This window comes from Sapajus apella, unplaced genomic scaffold, assembly GCF_009761245.1.
Source record: "Sapajus apella isolate SASKATOON/1434 unplaced genomic scaffold, GSC_monkey_1.0 scaffold43, whole genome shotgun sequence".
NCBI classification, from domain to species: Eukaryota; Metazoa; Chordata; class Mammalia; order Primates; family Cebidae; genus Sapajus; species Sapajus apella.
This window is the reverse complement of record NW_022436983.1, coordinates 18,558,115-18,577,331: the sequence shown is the minus strand read 5'-3', so window position 1 is coordinate 18,577,331 and position 19,217 is coordinate 18,558,115. Positions and strand designations below refer to the sequence as shown.

The 19,217-nt window shown below is 45.5% G+C and overlaps 1 protein-coding gene and 1 pseudogene across 1 annotated transcript in view; one reads left to right on the top strand and one right to left on the bottom strand.

Moving 5' to 3' along the window:
- The window catches only part of MAN1C1 (mannosidase alpha class 1C member 1), a 174,507-nt gene extending 155,816 nt beyond the window's left edge, over window positions 1-18,691 (bottom strand). The window contains exon 1 of the mRNA XM_032300879.1: window positions 17,228-18,691. Within this exon, the coding sequence (XP_032156770.1) occupies window positions 17,228-17,767 (540 nt within the window). The 5' untranslated portion in view covers window positions 17,768-18,691. The remainder of the gene's footprint in view (window positions 1-17,227) is intronic.
- LOC116566486 lies at window positions 11,245-12,073 on the top strand (annotated as a pseudogene).
- Window positions 18,692-19,217: the final 526 nt, after the last annotated feature.

Sequence of the window (19,217 nt, the reverse complement as noted above, 5' to 3'; positions counted from 1 at the left end):
AAAAAAGAAGGAAAACAAAGGGACATTGAATATAAGTCTATAGACAGTTTATGAGGTCAACATAAGGCTGACCTCAAAAAACCAGACAAAGGATTTACAAAAAAACTATGGACCAATATCCCTCGTAAACGTAGATGCAAAAATCCTTAACAATAAATAATATTAAACAAAAATGATAATAATAAACAAAAATCCTTCTAAAATATTAGAAGATCAAATGCAAGTTTGATTTAGCATTCTTTTATTTTTTATTTTTATTTTTTTGGAGACAGAGTCTTGTTCTGTTGCTCAGGCTGGAGTGCAGTGGCGTGATCTTGACTCACTACAACCTCCACCTCCCCAGTTCAAGCAATTCTTGTGCCCCAGCCTCCCGAATAGCTGGGGCCACAGGCATGTGCCACCAAGCCCGGCTAATTTTTTGTATTTTAGTACAGAGAGTGTTGTACTATGTTGCTCAGGCTGGTCTTGAACTCCTGAGCTCAGGCAATCCGCCCACCTTAGCCTCCCAAAGTGCTAGTATTACAGGCATGAACCACTGTGCTCCCAGCCTAGCATTCCTTTAAAATCAATGTAATTCACTATATTAACTGAATTAAAGAGGAAAACCATATAATCTCCATAGATGCAGAAAAAGCATGTGATAAAATTCAATTCCATTACTGACAAAAAACCCTCACAAACTAGGAATAGAAGGGAACTTCTTCAACTTGATAAAAGGCAACTACCAAAAACCTACATCTAACATCATACTTAATGATGAAAGACTGGATGCTTTTCCCTTGAGATCAAAAACAAGGCAAAGATGTCAGTTCTCACTACTTCTTTTTAACATTGAACTGGAAGTCCCAGTCAATGCAATGAAGCAAGAAAAAGAAATAAGAAGCATATAAACGGTAAAGGAAGAAGACTGTCTTAACATATAGACAACATGATTGCATACTTAACAGAGCCTAAGAAATCTACCAAAATATGTATATATACATAATAAATGGATTCAATAAGGTTATATGATACAAAGTCAATATACAGAAAAACCATATTATATTTCTATATAAGGGCAACAAACAATTGGAAAACAAATATTTAAAGAATATCATTTACATGGTAAAACAATTTGTCACTAGCAGACCAGGCCTACAAGAAATGCTAAAAGGATTTCCAAACCTTGAAACCAAAGCTTGATATGTACCAAAATAGAACCTCTTGAAAGCATGAAACAGAGCCTACAAAACAATAACACAATGGAAAAAAACCCAAGTATCTAGGTAACAATTAACATGATGAATGCAACAGCACCTCACATCTCAGTATTAATTTTGAAATGCTTCACTTTAAAGATACAGATTGGCAGAATAGATTTTAAAAAATCATGAACCAAATATCTGCTGTCTTTAAGAGACCCACCTAACGTGTAAGGATTCATATAAACTCAAAGTAAAGGGGTGGAAAAAGATATTCCACACAAATGGAAACAAAAGCGAGCAAGCACAGCTATTGTTATATCTGATAAAACAGACTTTACAGCAACAGCAGTTAAAACAAAACAAGACAAACAAGGTCATTACATAATGATAAAAGAATCAATCCAGCAAGGTTATATTATAATCTTAAACTTATATGTACCTAACGCTATAGCTCCCAGATTCACAAAACAATTACTACTCGATCTAAGAATTGAGATAGCAACACAGTATTAGTGAGGGATTTTAATACTCCACTGACAGCGCTAGACAGATGCAGACAGAACGTCAACAAATAATGGACTTCAACTACACTCTAGAAAAAATGGACCTAACAGATATTTACAGAACATTCTACTCAAGAACTGCAGAATACACATTCTTCTCAACAGCACATGGAACATTCTCCAAGACAGACCACATGATAGGCCACAAAACAAGTCTCAACAAATTTTTTAAAAATCGAAATTGTGGCCCGGCGCGATGGCTCATGCCTGTAATCCCAGCACTTTGGGAGACTGAGGTAGGCAGATCACAATGCCAAGAGATTGAGACCATTATGGCCAACATAGTGAAACCCCCTCTCTACTAAAAATACAGAAATTAGCTGGGTATGGTGGTACACGCCTGTAGTCCCAACTACTCAGGAGGCTGAGGCAGAAGAATCACTTGAACCCGAGAGGTGGAGGTTGCAGTGAGCCAAGATCATGCCACTGCACTCCAGCCTGGTGACAGCAAGACTCTGTCTCAAAAAAAAAACAAAAAAAACCCAACCAAATTGTATTAAGTACCTTCTCAGCCCAAAGTGGAATAAAGCTAGAAATCAACTCCAAAAGGAATCCTCAAAATGACACAAATACATGGAAATTAAACAATCTGCTCCTGAGTGATTTCGGGTTAACGATAAAATCAAGATAGAAATTCAAACATTTTTTGAAATGAATGATAATAGTAACAAGTTGTCAAAACTCAGGAACACTGTGCTAACAGGAAAGTTTATAGCACTAAAATGTCTACATCAAAAAGTTTGAAGGATCACAAATTTACAACCTAATGTTACACCTCAAGGAACTACAGAAACAATCACAAACCAAACCCAAAGCTATCAGAGGAAAAGAAATAACAAAGATCAGAGCAGAAGGAAATGAAACTGAAACATAAATACAAAAGATCAATGAAATGAAAAGCTGGTTCTTTGAAAAGATAAACAAAACTGATAGACCATTAGCTAGATTAACCAAGAAAAAAAGAAGATTCAAATGAGTTTAATTAGAAATGAAACTGGAGGCATTATAACCAACACCACAGAAATACAAAAGATCATTTGTGACTACTATGAACATTCCTATGCACATAAACTAGAAAAATCTAAGGAAACTGCTGAATTCCTGGAAACATACAACCCTTCTAGATTAAATCAGGAAGAAACAGAAACCCTAAATAGACCAATAACAAGCAGCAATTCAATCAGTAAATTTAAAACTGTCACACACATACACAAAGGCCAGGACGCGATGGATTCACAGCTAAATTCTATCAGACATTCAAAGAAGAATTGGGGCTGGGCACAGTGGCTCGCACCTGTAATTCCAATACTTTGGGAGGCCAAGATGGGCAGGTTACTTGGGGTCAGGCATTCAAGACTAGCATGGCCAACATGGTGAAACCCCGTCTCTGCAATAAACACAAAAATTAGCCAGGCATGGCGGCATGCATCTGTAGTCCCAGCTACTCAGGAGGCTGAGGCGGGAGAATCACTTGAACCCAGTAGGCGGAGGTTGCAGTGAGCCAAGATCACACCACTACACTCCAGCCACTGAAACTATTCCAAAAGATTAAGAAAGAGGAAATCCTTCCTAAATCATTCTATGAAGCCAGTATCACTCTCATAACAAAATCAGGAAAGGACATAATAAAAAGAAAACAACTGACCAATGTCCCTGATGAATACAGATGCAAAAATCCTCAGCAAAATACGAGCTAAACAAATCCAACAGCACATCAAAAAGAGAGTACACCATGATCAAGTGAGTTTCATAACAGGGACGCAGGGATGGTCTAACACATACAAGTCAATAAATGTGATATATCACATAAACAGAATTAAGAACAAAAACCATATGATCATCTCAATAGTTGCAAAAAAGCATTTGATAAGATCCAGCATACTTTTATGATAAAAACCCTCAACAAACTAGGCATAGAAAGGACTTATCTCAAAATGATAAAGCTATATATGACAAACCCATAACCAACATCAGACTGAATGGGGAAAAGTTTAAAGCATTCCCCCCCTAAAAACTGGAACAAGACAAGGATGCCCACTTTCACCACTTCTATTAAACATAGTTAACGAGCCGGGCACAGTGGCTTACACCTGTAATCCTAGCACTTTGGGAGGCCAAGGCGGGCAGACTGCCTGAGCTCAGGAGTTCGAGACTAGCCTGGGCAACATGGCCAAACTCTGTCTCTACTAAAAATACAAAAAAAATTAGCCGGGCATGTTGGTGCATGCCTGTAATCCCAGCTACTCGGGAAGCTGAGGCACAAGAATCACTTGAACCCAGGAGGTGGAGGTTGCAGTGAGCCAAGCTTGTGCCACTGTACTCCAGCCTGGGAAAAAGGGGGAGACCTTTCAAAAAAAAAAAAAAAAAAAAAAAAAAATAGTACTGGAATCCCTAGCCAGGGCATTCAGGCAAGAGAAATAAAGGGCATCCAAATTGGGAAAGAGGAAGTCAAACTATTGCTGTTCACAGATGATAACTACATACCTAGAAAAATCCTAAATATTCCTCCAAGACTCTTAGACTTAATAAATAAATTCATTAAAGTCTCAGTGTATAAAATCAGTGAACACAAATCAGTAGCATGGCTATACATCAACAACAACCAAGATAAGAATCAAGTCAATAACTCAAACCCTTTTATAACAGCTGCAAAAATCAAATAAAATACTTAGGAATATACTTAACCAAAGAGGTGAAGTATCTCTACAAGCAGAACTACAAAACACTGCTGAAATAATCACAGATAACACAAACAAATGAAAACACATTCTATGCTCAGGGATTGGAAGAATCAGTACTGTGAAAATGACCATACTGCCCAAAGCAATCTACAGAGTCAATGCAATTCCAAACAAAATAACAATATCATTTTTCACAGAATAAAAAAAAGGTAATCCTAAAATTAATATGAAATTTTTAAAAAGAGCCTGAATGGCCAAAGCAATCCTAAGCAAAAACAACAAATCTAGAGGCATCAGATTACCAGACTTCAAATTATACCACATGGCTATAGTTTCCAAAACAGCACGGTATTGTTATAAAAGTAGGCACACAGAACAGTGGAAAAGAATAGAGAAGCCATAAATAAAACCAAATACTTACAACTGACTGATCTTTGGTAAAGCATATAAAAACATATATTGGGTAAAGGACATCCTACTTAATAAACAGTGCTGGGAAAGCTGGCTAGCCACATGTAGAATGAAACTGGATCCCTACCTCTCAGCTTATACAAAAACCAGGATGAGCCAACAACTTAAATCTAAGACCTGAAACCATAAAAATTCCAGAAGACAACCTTGGAAAAACTCTTTTGGACATTGGCCTAGGCAAAGAATGCATGACTATGACCCCAAAAGCAAATGCAATAAAACAAAAATAGATAAATAAATGGGACCTAGTTAAACTAAAAACTTCTGCACAGCAAAATAAATAAATAATCATCTGAGTAAACAGACAACACATAGAATGGGAGAAAATATTTGCATACTATATATCCAACAAAGGACTAGTGTTTAGAAACTACAAGAAACTCAAATCAGAAAAAAAAAAAAAAAAAATTCATTAAAAAGTGGGCAAATGGCCGGGTACAGTGCTCATGCCTGTAATCCTAGCACTTTGGGAGGCCATGGCAGGCGGATCACCTGAGGTAGGGAGTTCAAGACTAGGCTGACCAATATGGTGAAATCCCATCTTTACTAAAAATACAAAAAAAATTAGCCAGGCGTGGTGGCACATGCCTATAATCCCAGCTGCTCAAGAGGCTGAGGCAGGAGAATCACTTGAACTCGGGAGGCAGAGGTTACAGTGAGCCAAGATCATGTCACTGCAGTCTAGCCTGGGTGACACAGGGAGACCCTGTGTCAAACATAAAAATAAATAAAGTGGGAAAATGACATGAATAGACATTTCTCAAAAAAGATACACAAATGGCCAAGAAACATAAGAAAAATGCTCTAATTACTAATCATCACAGAAATGCAAATTAAAACCACAATGAGATACCACCTTACTCCTGCAAGAATTACATTATTAAAAAGTCAAAAAACAATAGATATTGGCATTGACAAAGTGAAAAGAGAACACTCATACATTGCTGGTAGGAATGTAAATTAATATAGCCTCTATGGAAAACATTATGGATATTCCTTAAAGAACTATATGTAGATCTACCATTCGATCCTGCAATCCCACTACTGGGTGTCCACTAAAAGAAAAAGAAGTCATTACATGAAATAGACACATGTACACGCATGTTCAGTACAGCACAATTCACAATTGCAAAGATATGAAACCAACCTAAGTGCCCATCAGCCAATGAATGGATAAAGAAAATGTGGTATATATACACCATGGAATACTACTTAGCCATAAAAAGGAATGAAATAACGTCTTTTGCAGCAACTTGGATGGAGCTGGAAGCCATTATTCTAAGTGAAGTAACTGAGGAATGGAAAACCAAATACTGCATGTTCTCACTTGTAAATGCGAGCTAAGTTGTGATTATACAAAGTAGTATAATGGCCTTTGGAGACTCAGAAGGGAGAGGGATTTAAAAAAAAAAACCTACATATGAGTAAAATCTATACTACTTGGGTTAAGGGTGCACTAAAATTTCAGAATTCACACTATATAATTCATCCATGTAACCAAAGACCACTTGTACTCTAAAAGCCATTAAAATGTTAAAAATGGCTGGGTCCAGTGGCTCATGACTGTAATCCCAGCACTTTGGGAACAGATGGCCTCTAGTCAGAAGTTTGAGACCAGCCTGACAAACATGGTAAAACCCCATTTCTACTAAAAATACAAAAAAAAATTAGCCAGGCGTGGTGGCTTGCACCTGTAATTTCAGTTACTTGGGGGGCTGAGGCAGAAGAATCACTTGAACCTGGGAGGCGGAGGTTGTGGTAAGCCGAGATTGCACCATTGCACTCCAGCCTGGGCAATAAGAACAAAACTTCATCTCAAAAATAAAAATAAATAAAATTTAAAAAAATTTGTTTTAAATAAAGAATATCATTTACAATGTTTAAAAAGTAAAACAGAGATATAGTTAATAAAATATGTTCAAGCTCTCTTGAACATGAATGATGCAAAACATTGTTGAGAGACATTAAAGAAAATCTAAATAAATGGAGATAGACAGCACATTCATAGAATGAAAGACCCAATACTGTTAAGATAACTCTCCCCAATTTGATCTACAGATTCAAGGCAAACTCAGTCAAAATCCCAGCAAAAAAAAAAATAAAAAATTTGTTTGAGACAGTGTCTCACTTTGAGACCGCACCGACCAGGCTGGAGTGCGTTGTTGCAATCATGACTCCCTGAGGTCTCAACTTCCCAGGCTCAACCAATCCTCCCACCTCTTAGCCTTTCCAGTAGCAGGAACTACAGGTGCACACTACCATACCCGGTTAATTTTTTTTTTGTCTTTAGAGATTGGGTTTTGCCATGTTGCCCAAGCTTGTCTGGAACTCCTGGGCTCAATCGATCCATCCATCTTTGCCTCCCAAAGTGCTGGGATTATAGGCGTGAGCCACAATGCCCAGCTTCCCAGCAAGATTTTTCAAGGAAAGTAACAAATTTGTTCTCAAATGTATGTAGACATGCAAAGAAACTACAATGGCCAAAGCAATTTTGAAAAGAAGATCAAAGATAGAGCAATCACACTACCTGTTTTCAAGACTTACTATGAGGCTATAGCATAAAGAAAGCATGGATTGGCTGGGCATGGTAGCTCACGCTTGTAATCCCAGCACTTTGGGAGGCCGAGGCCAGCAAATCCCTTGAGGTCAGGAGTTGGAGACCAGCCTGGCCAACATGGCAAAACCCCATCTCTACTAAAAATACAAAAAATTGCCAGGCATAGTGGCACATGCCTGTAGTCCCAGCTACTTGGGAGGCTGAGACAAGAAGATCACTTGAATCTGGGAGGTGGCGTGAGCAGAGATTGCGCCACCGCACTCTAGCCTGGACAACAAAGCGAGACTTTGTCTCAAAAAAAGAGAGAGAGAGAGAGAGAGCATGGATTGACATAAAAGATAAATCACTAGAGTGGAAGAGTCCAGAAACAAAACCACATATACATAGTCAATTAGTTCAACGAAGGCATCAAAGCACTTCAGCAGGGAAAGTTTTTTTCAACAAATAGTGCTAAACAACTGGACCTCTAAATGGAAAATAGAGAACTTTAACTCCTAGCTTACATCACATACAAAAATGAACTTGAAGTCAATGTAAGACCTAAATGTAAAAACTGAAATGATCAACCTTCTGGAATTAAAAATTATTCATGACCTGGGGTAGGCAAAGTTTTTTTTAAACTAGATACAGAACGCACTCATCAAAAGGAAAATACTGATACACTGGAAATTATAAAAATGAAAACTTCTACTCTTTGAGTGACACTATTAAGAAAATGAAAAGACAAACCACAGACTGGGAACAAACATTTATAATACATATATCTGATAAAGAACTCGTATCTAGAATATATAAAGAATTATTGCAATTCAATAAGACAGTAAACAGAAAAGTTTTTGACATTATTGCAATTCAATAAGACAGTAAACAGAAGAGTTTTTGACATTAAAAAGGAAAAAAAGTTTTAAACAGACCTTTGTAAGAGAGATATAGAAACAGCAAATAAACACATGAAAGGACATTCAATACCAACAGTGACCAGGGAAACATTAAAGTCACAACAAAATATCACTACACATCATCTAGAATAGCTAAGCCTAAAAAGGTTGACAATAACAAGTGTTGATAAGGATACAGAACTCTCACATATTGCTGGTAGAGTATAAAATGGTCTAACTACTTGGGGAAAGTGCTTCCAGTTTCTTAGAAAGCCAATTATACATCTGCTCTATGGGCCAGTAATTCCACTCCCAGTTAAACAAAAGAAATGAAAACATATGCCCACACACAGACTTGTACATAAAATGCTTATAGCAGCTTTATTTGCAATAGCCAGCACAACCCAAAAGACCAACAGTTGAATGAATAAACAAATTGGGGTATAATCACACAAAGGAACACATCTCAACAATAAAATGGAATGAAGTACTGAAACGCACAATATGGATCAATTTCAAAAACTGTCTTCAGTGAAAGAAGCCTTGTCCCCTTGTCCACAGAGCATGTACTATTCCACTTCTTTTTTCTTTATTTTTTTTTTGTTTGTTTTTCGAGGAGTCTCACTCTGTCACCCAGGCTGGAGTGCAGTGGCCATGATCTCGGCTCATCACAACCTCCACCTCCTGAGTTCAAGAGATTCCCCTGCCTCAGCCTCTGAAGTAGCTGGGACTACAGGCACATGCCACCAGGCCTGGCTATTTTTTTTTTATTTATTTTTAGTAGAGATGGGGTTTCACCATGTTAGCCAGAATTGCCTCAATCTCCTGACCTCATAATCTGCCTGCCTCAGCCTCCCAAAGTGCTGCGATCACAGGCATGAGCCACTGTGCCTGGCCTACTTTTTTTTTTTTGAGACAGGGTCTTGCTCTGTCACCAAGGCTAGAAAGCCTGATCAAAACTCACTGCAGCTTCAGACTCCTGCACTCAATGAATCGACCCACCTCAGCCTCCTAAATAGCTTGGAACACAGGTGTATACCTCATGTCTCGTTTTTTGTTTGTTTTTTTTTTTAAATAGAGACAGGATCTTGCTATGTTGCCCAGACTGGTCTTGAACTTCTAGCTTCATCTGATCCTCCCACTTCAGCCTCCCAAAGTGCTGGGATTACACGCATTAGCCACTGCACCTGGCTTACTACTCCATCTATCTGAAGTTCTAGAAGAGGCAAAACTAATCTCGGCTGATAGAAATCAAGATGTGATTGGGGCTGGATGAGAGGTCGATGATGGGGGAATCACCTGGTAAGGAGCAGAGGACCTTTCTGAGATGATGGAAATGTTCTGTGTATGACAGGACTGTGGCCTACATGGTTTTCTGCATTTCTTAAAATACAGCAAACTGTATATCTAACGTCTGTGCATTTCACTATATGTATTAATAAATTATACTTAAATAAATAATAGCTACAACACAGGGTTGTTGTGTTAAAAAAGGTAAGATGAGATAACAAAGTACAAACATTGGGAAGCAAACGGTCTTGGTGATACAACCCATCAGCCCCAACAGGACATCGCTGCATTGCACAGTGGATTTTATGGTGATCACAAAGCCATCAAGAATGATTTTGTGTTTAGCATGATACTTAAGACGGCAGAGGGGAGAAAAACTTCCTATTATTTGGCCACTGAAAATGGTTGCTATTTAGTGACAACTGCTTGCCCAGAAGATTCACCTTGAGAGCAGCTGACTCCCAGAAGATGCCAGATAAAAGCACAACTATTGATCATCTATCAAGGCAGGCATTAATCAATAGGTCAAAGTTTCTTCTGTAAAAGTTACCACTAAAGGTACTGCACTAAAACAGATGGACAATTGCCCTGGTTTTAGCCTTTAATTAAAGAAGATTCCGAGTTAAGAAATTCAGACCCCCTTGTGAGTAAGAACTGTTCCGACCACCTGCCTGCCAAGTGTGGGGAGCTCTCAACCAAATCTTAGAGAACAGCCTTCCAGGGGAGGAAACACCTGCAGTTAAACCCCACACTGAGGTTGTGGTCTCTGTGGCTTCCGTTCTCTTTGTGAGTGGAGACACCAAACCAGGTCTGACTTAACAGCAATCTCAGCTGCATCAACTCTACACTTACGACGCCCAAAACCCTGCTGTCTAGTTACTGACCGGCCCCTAGAGTGAAGCGGGAGTGAGGAGGAAGAGGGAGGGGGCTAAGGTCCCTGAGTCCTTGGAATTCTTTAAGGAATCTCCAATTTGGCTTCTTACCATCATCTGCATGGAAATACAGAGCCAAGAACATTTGTTGCTTCTTTTCCCCAAATTACGCAAAGGCTTGTGCATAAAGGCCTTGCTTGGCTCAGGAATAGTAGGGAATCAAGAACTAGGGCTTATTTGTTTGAATGAGCCTGGTCTTTTTGGACTACAGGTACACAGAACTGGAATGACAATAATCCTTAGCTCACGACACTTGTCCCTGCTCCATGCATGGCCCCTATTTTCAATTAATGTAATAATAAATCCATGAGCTTGCCTGAGGCAACTATCATACGTCCATCATTCCCTGGGGAAGCTCTTCCCAATTTTGCCAATGAAAGCAAGGCAGGGAGGGCCTAAAGCTCCCAACACTTCCCGGTAACACAGGTTCAACTTAGGATGCAAAGAGAGGTTTCTTCTCCAAGCCAGAGTCAGTATCCACAAGGCTGGGTGCTCACCTGTATTACCAAGCAGCTTCCCTGCTTGGGGGCTTTACAGTCTGCAAGGCTGATTTATTTTTTTCAATAAGAGAAAAGATGTAAGTCCCTTTGAGCAAAGTACGCCTGATATATATCACAATATTTATATTTAGTGGAGTAATGGATCCGTCTTCCGGGAAAGCTATAGAAAAAGCATTTCTTGTCTTTCTCTTCCCGCCACCCAAGATGCCGAAAGGAAAGAAGGCCAAGGGGAAGAAGGTGGCTCCAGCTCCTGCTGTCATGAAGAAGCAGGAGGCCAAGAAAGTGGTGAATCCACTATTTGAGAAAAGGCCTAAAAATTTTGGCATTGGACAAGACATCCAGCCCAAAAGAGACTTCACCCGCTTTGTGAAATGGCCCCGCTATAACAGGTTGCAGCGGCAGAGAGCCATCCTCTATAAGCAGCTGAAAGTGCCCCCTGCAATTAACCAGTTCACACAGGCCCTGGACCGCCAAACAGCTACTCAGCTGCTTAAGCTGGCCCACAAGTATAGACCAGAGACGAAGCAAGAGAAGAAGCAGAGGCTGTTGGCCCGGGCCAAGAAAAAAGCGGCTGGCAAAGGGACATCCCCACTAAGAGACCACCTGTCCTCCGAGCAGGAATTAACAGCGTCACCACCTTGGTGGAGAACAAGAAAGCTCAGCTGGTGGTGATTTCACACGACATGGATCCCATTGAGCTGGTTGTCTTCTTGCCTGCCCTCTGTCGTAAAATGGGAGTCCCTTACTGCATCATCAAGGGGAAGGCAAGACTGGGACGTCTAGTTCATAGAAAGACCTGCACCACTGTCGCCTTCACACACGTTAACTCGGAAGACAAAGGTGCTTTGGCTAAGCTGGTGGAAGCTATCCGCACCAACTGCAATGACAGATACGATGAGATCCGGCATCACTGGGGAGGCAATGTCCTGGGTCCCAAGTCTGTGGCTCGCATCGCCAAGCTAGAAAAGGCAAAGGCTAAAGAACTTGCCATGAAACTGGGTTAAATGTAAATAACTGTTTCTGTAAATAAAAATAACTAATGCAAAAAAAAAAAGCATTTCTTGAACTCGGATGTAAATCAGTCACTGTGAAAACCACAGGGGAATCTAACTATATTCTTACCCCCCTGCTAACTGTACTGTGAAATAGGCAGCTGACTTTTAAAAATCGTCATTCTATTTGTTTCTAGCCCTAACACTAACGACGGAGTTAAGAATATGGGGCCTGAGAACCAACTGCTCCTTGAATGCCTAATTCCCTTAAATAGTACAACTGGAAATGAAAGCAGAAACCCAACCCACACGTGGGAGTTAAGTTGTACACCTGGTAGGAACAAGTGCTAACCTTTACTCAACTGCAGCGCTCAGAGGAACCGGAGGAGATATTATCCTGAACATCTCATGGGCTCAGATTCACATGCTACAAAGCCTTTTAATTTTGAGGAGGTAAGGGTCTTCCAAGGGGCCTGTCCAGTGATTACAGGCCAGTCTCCACCTATGATAAACGTACTGTAGAGAAGGACAAGAGGGAAACAGAAGAGACTGAAGGACAAGGGAGGAGGGAAAGGATCTTGAATGGATTTGCAACTCAAACAGAGTTCTTCGAAGGAAAGCTATTTAAATCTGAGCTGTTCCTAATATTACTTATCCTGAACATCTCATGGGCTCAGGTTCACATGCTACAAAGTCTTTTAATTTTCCTATCTGTCCCTGGCACTAGCGACGATAAATCAGATATACAGAGAAACCACCGAAAAAAAACCACACATGACTAACGAACCAGCCTGTTAATGGGGTACAAAGATCATTTGCCAAGATGACTTATTCAGATGCTATCATGTATCATAACCTGCAATACCCTGGCGGCTGAACACAGCAGGCACAGAGGGCAAGAGCTGGGCGCTCCCTGCCAAGTCACGGGCACCCTCCAATGCAGGTAGGAGAGATTTTACTCATGAGTGCCGCCTCCACTCCCTCAAGTCAGACTTGCCCTTGGAAAATTATCGCAACTTCTAAAAGGCCTCTTGAGTCACTGAGCTGCTAAGCCCCTAATTCTGACTATAGCTCTTACTTTGAGGCTCCTTCGAATTCCAGGTACCCTGAGACCCAGCCTCGGCCACTAGCAACCTTACCTGTTAGTTTATAGATCTTTAATGTAGCCATTCATTAAAGTATCTGAGTTCCAACTAAATGTCAAACAGTAAAGAGGTGGAAGTGGAGGAGAGAGAAGTGTCCCCTAAATGCCAGCCTCTTGGTTTTACCATGAAGGCTGAGGCCCGGTAATAAACAGGAATTTCCAATCACAAATTCCAGCTGACGGAACAGCTGGGACTTGAACCCAGCTTGGATTCTTAACAGAACGGCTACATATAGTAGTTTATAAGAGCAATGAGCCAACAGCACAAGGAAGGTGGGTAAACTGAATCCACATTCTCCTCACCCAGCCCTGCACTCTGGAATGGTGCTAGTGCTGCATCTATCCAGAGGAAGGGGCCCTTTGTGGTTTGTTTGAAAGCACCATATGGCCAAGGGGAAGTCCCAACTCCAGTACCATGTTCTCAGTGGCCCAGCCAGCCTAATACCCTTTTACAAAAAAACCCCCTTCACTGGAAGGAACTGAAGTTCCCCAAATCAACAACCAAGCACTGGCCAGGCGCAGTGGCTCATGCCTATAATCTCAGCACTTTGGGAGGCTAAGGCGGGTGGATCACCTGAGGTCAGGAGATCGAGACCAGCCTGGCCAACATAGCGAAACCCTGTCTGTACTAAAAATACAAAAATTAGCCAGGCGTGGTGGGGCACCCGTAATCCCAGTTATGTGGGAGGCTGAGACATGAGAATCACCTGAACCTGGAATCCAGGAGGTGGAGGTTGTAGTGAGCCAAGACCACACCACTGCATTCCAGCCTGGGCAACAGAGCAAGACTCCGTTTAAAACAACAACAACAACAAAAACACAACAAAGCATCATGGGAGAACCCAGGGCAGTCTGAAATCTTCCACTGAGCTATAACCCTGAAAAGTTGTACATTCCCATGTGTGAGACAAGTCTGTTTGAACTTGAATCCACAAGAAACCCACCTATGAATGGCATCCCCCACTTCTCTTATCCTCAGATCTGAACCCCTTTACATTCTAGCGAACACCTTTACTCTTCACGATTCCAAGCTGAGGATGGTGGGAATAATTAACTTCATCAACTGTCTGAATAGTTCCTCTTGGCTAGGTGCTAGAGACACAGAAGTGAATATCATGACCGCATCAACACCACCGCTACCACCACACTATTGTCCCTGATATTGTCCCTGATATTTCCAGTACTAAGATGTCTCAAAACAGAATTCAGAAAGCCCAACTGCTATAGTGTCCCTGACCAGACTGGCAGTTCCCTTAGGGGCCAGAGTCAGAAGCAAGAGGGTCTATAACCAGCTTATTCTCCTCTCCCTCACCCCATTTTACAGGAAGGTCCAGGAAGGAGAGGTGGCTTGCTCAAAGTCAGACAGTTGAGAGTGAGCTGAAACTCCAACTCATGTGCTCTGGGTCTCCTCTCTCCACCACATTGCTTTGGTCAAGGTTCCAAAATTGGAAAGTAAGGAAAAACAGTTGGTTCTAGTGACAGAGTGTTTCCTGACATATATATGCCCAGAGCCTGCAGCCTCAACCATCTTATCAACACAGACCTGGTGACCATGTCCATCTCTCAGGATGCTCATGAATGTATGTTGTTGATCTAGAGCCCAAATGTCCAGTTTTCATTCAGGCTCCTTTACCACCCTCTCTGGCTCTCTCCTGATATTTACTTTCACTTTAAAATCTTATAAGAACAGGGCTCTTTTTATCTGATGCCGGCTCCCCCCGTTCCTTAGATTTAATCAATTCATGTCTGGAAATAAACAAACCAGAGAGGAAAGCAACAGTCCCTTTTGTGAAAGCAGACACCTTTCTAAAATGATCTACCCCTGGGCATGACGCAGAAAGAATTTAAATGAGAAGGAAATAAAGACGTTCTCCAGCAATCATCTATGCGTTCCTCTTGGAGTGGGACAGCAGGAATGGTAACTGCATGAACAACTAAACCAAAACCCACTCCACATCTTTCAGATTTTAGTGGGAGTGGGGTCAATGGCAGGAAGCCTGAAGAGACAATACGTTTCAAAACAACAGAAACCACCCCTCTTCATTCTGAGGAGCTTAAGGTCTTCAAGATTAGTAAGAGAGGGCTAGTGGAACACCAACTCCAAGTATATGCAGAATGCCTCCAGCTAGTACCAGGGGTGCAAGAAGACGCCAGCTAGAAAGATCCAGACATCTGGCCACCAACTTAGACCTCCTCCTATCATGTTATTTTATACCCACCTGCAAAGCACAGAATCCTCACCCCTCTTACCGCCCTCCAGCCACTCCAGAAAGCATCACCCCGGCCTCTGCTAGAAAAAGAAGGTGTCTTACACAGAGAGGGAGAATCAAGCTCCCAACTAGCCAGCCTGCCCTACCAGCCATGACTCTCAGCTCCAGGCATCGGAAATGGGCCACCATGTAAATGCAAATACAGAGAGCATCTCTTCTGAGGAGGACAGTAGTTAATTCTTAATCCTTTGGGAGATCCGTTTGAAAATCTGATGGCAGCTCTGGACGCCCCAGAAAAAACTGCATGCATGCAGTTTATACGTAATTTCACTGGGGGTCACTGCTCTCCTAGGAGGTCGAGGGGGGCAAAAAGAGCTGCTGTGCTCAGAAGCAGCTTTGAGAAAAAGCTATGGGTGGTCCAGGTGAGTATTCAACAGCATAGCTCCTTAACAAGAAAGGGAGAAATGAACGCCCCTTACTTAGCTACTCCAAGTTCCAGCTTTCAATCAACCTGAGATTTCAACAGAAATTTTGAACTGAGAGCACACAAACATGCACGCACACATACACACCAAGCACTCGGCTTCCTTGTGGCTTCCTTGTAACTTCACAAAATGTCCTATGATTGCTAGTTAAGCGTCCAAACAGTAACGGCAGAGATAAGAAGTGGAAGAGAGGCGGGCGCTGGAAGGGAGGGTAGTTCAGACAAGGAGAAGGGGGCAGTCTGGCCGTCTGGCTAAGCTCTCCATTGACAGGGCAGGTCCTGATCCTTGCTGCCTGCTCTCCCTGGAAATCAGGCTGACCTGCAGCAAACCAAGAAGTCCAGACAGAAGCAGCCCTTTCTTTCCTTTGAGTCCATGGGGAGGGGAGAGCACCATCTCATTTCTAGGGAAGAGACCCTGGCCCACAGCTTGCCCACGGCCCCCTCGTGGCCTGGGGGTGTCACTGCAGCCCCCTCTGCATTGCTGGGCACCAACCGCTCGCAGGCAGTTCTAACAGTGGTCCAGCAGAATATTTAGTCAACAGTGGCAAACTAGCAACTGTCTTCAAGCCTTGTGAGGCTGTGTTTGCTTTTGATTTCTTAAGCTAAGATTCAGACTTAAAGTGATCCTTCTAAATCCCTCCTGGTACAATCCCCACAGGAAACCAGCCCAAGTCTGGCTTCATTAAGCCAATAACCTCGGCGCTTCTGTAACATGACCACTGCTTTATCATCTCTTCCTGCATCACATGCAATTACGTACAATTGTGTACAACTGTTCCAAAGCTCAATAAGCTCAAAGAAACAGTTAGAATGCACAACATCCTCTGGTTTGTAGGTTGCTTACTAGATTACAAAATATTTGCAGGACACCAAATACCCTCCTAAATCCTGGGTTTGCAGGTAAGCAGGTCCTGCAGGGGTTTTGGACTTTAGGTTACACAGTGAAAAAAAAACGTGACCAGTGGCTCTGTGTCCACAAATGCAAAAAGAGGGTGCATTAAGGAACCTGAACTCCACAAAGGGAAGGAGTGGAGCTCATGGGGCTGGGGGTTGGACAGGACAGACCAGAGTCTGGGAGTGAGGGGGCAGCTGGTCTCGGGGTTCAGCGGCCATCTGCCGGGGTGGGGACGATTAACTGACCCCAGGGGAGGGAAACTGTGTAGGGAGGAGAGGAGGTGGGACGTTTGGGAGGAGAGAGGAAGGTGCAGAGTGTGTCTGCAGAGCCTGAAGTAGACCCGTGACCAGGAACGACTGAGGCAAGTGAAAGGGGTGAGAGCGCCAGAGGATCTTCTCTTTGGTGGGGACAACGGGTGGGAGGAATTGGGGGACTGAGTCCATTACCTCCTTGATTTTCTCCCGCTGGGCTCGTACTCGGCTCTGGGGCTCCTGACTCTCATCGGCCCTTGTTCCCAGGACCGGGTGGCGGAGGCGGCTCCGGAATGCGTTGAAGTCAAAGCGAAATGGGACGCCCTCGTCCCCGGGCCTGGAGGCCAGGATGCCATTGCCCCGGGCCGCTGTAGCCTCCTCGCGGGGTCCCGTGGGACGGGTGCGCCGCAGCCCCCCTTTCCTGCGGCGGTGACTGGCCCGGCTGCTGGGGTCATCCTCACCTGGGGCCGGCACGGCAGGGGCCGGGTTGGGAGGCGGCTCCTGCTCGCGGGCCGGGATGTGGCCGGCGATTTCGGCCACCACCTCCAAGCCAGGCTGCTGGGTCCGGGGGGCCAGGAAGAGGCGCTTGAGGCGAGAGGAGTGGGGCAGCAGGAAGAGGGCACCGAAGCACAGGGTGACAAGGCCCGAGAGGAAGAGGAGGAAGAGGAACTTCTGCGGCAGCCGCAGCCCCCACGGGGAGGCCGGGACGAAGCCGGGCACTTTCCTCATGAGCATCGTGGCCGGACCCTGGACCCCCGCGGCCCGCGGAGTCCAGGCACGTGTCTGCGGGGGCGCGGCGAAGGGAGGGCGTCGGAGCGCCGCCCGGGATGGGGGTCCCTGGGCAGGGCTGCCAACCCTGAGAGTTTCGCCGCTTTGGGGGGCTGTCTCTGAAGTTCAGGGAGTTTGGAGCGAGTCCTCCCGCGAGAAGGCGGAGGAGCAGCGGCCTCGGCGGGGCCCGGGCGAGCGGGGCTGCACGGCTCGGGGCCCGGGCCCGCAGAGATCGGCCGCGCGCCGCAGCCTCCCCTCGGGCCGAACCCTCCCCGCCGCGCCGGGGCCCGTGCCTTCGCGCGCTGCGGCCGCCGGGGCCGTCACATGCCGTCCGCGGCGTCCCGGCTGTCCGCGCCGAGGGGCGCCCGCAGGCCCGGCCGAGCCGCCCTCAGCCCCCCAGCCTCCTGCCCGCGCTGGTCGGCGCCCAAAGTTTCAGCCTTAGAAGCAGTTTCCGGAGGGGACCGAGGCGACGGAGGGCTGGCGTGTCAGCGTCGCCCCGAGCGCGCGCACACCCGCCTCGGTCGCGACAGCACCCGGGCTCTCTATCAGGACACGTCCACAACTTTGCTCCACCGCGGAGCGGGCGCCAGGAGCCGGGAGCGGCCGCCAGGAGCCAGGAGCGGCTAGGGAGCGGGAGCAGGCACTTCCGAGCCTGCGGGTGCAAGGGGCTGCCCAGGACCCCGAGAGTGCAGGGATGCCCGGGTCCGGAGCCGCGGCTGGGCGGCTGCAGCTGCGCCCGGGAGCGCGGGCTCCCGCCCCTCCAACTCAGCAGGGCGCCGGGCTCCCGCTAGGATCACCTGTTCCCGGCCCCGCCGGCTCCGCGGAGCGCGCAGCCCCGGCCGCGCCTCCCCCGCGGCAGCTGTCGTCCTCCCAGCGGCAGCTGCAGACGGGCCGCCGCCGCCGCCGCCAAGCCTGCGCTCCACACGCGCACACAGCCGCCCGGCCGCCTCTGCCGCCGCCGTAGTCCCCGCCGCCGCGGCCGCCGCTCCGGCTTTCACTGCGACAGCGCCCGCCGCCCCGCCTCCTGCCGCCCGCCGGCCACGCCCGCCGGCCACGCCCACGCGCGCGCCCCGCGCCCCCTCCCGCCGCCGCCGCGCCGCAGCCGGGCTGAGGGCCGCGCGTCCGTGGGCGGGGCGGAGGCCGAGCGCAGGCGGGAGCGCAGCCCGCGCTCCAAGCCCCGCCCTCCCCGAAGGGCCCGCGTCGCGCGCAGTCCCCATCCGGCCGGCGCCAATGGTCCTACGGCGCGGGGCTGGCGAGGGCGGGGGTGGGAAGCGCAGCGAGGGCATTGGCTGCATCTGAGGGATACCCGCTGGGCCGTAGTCGCCCATTGGTTACTGCCCAGCCCTCGCTGGACCCCAAACGACCGAGACCACCCCACTTCCCGCCCGCGCGGCTCGGGTTAGTGGCCCCCGGAAGA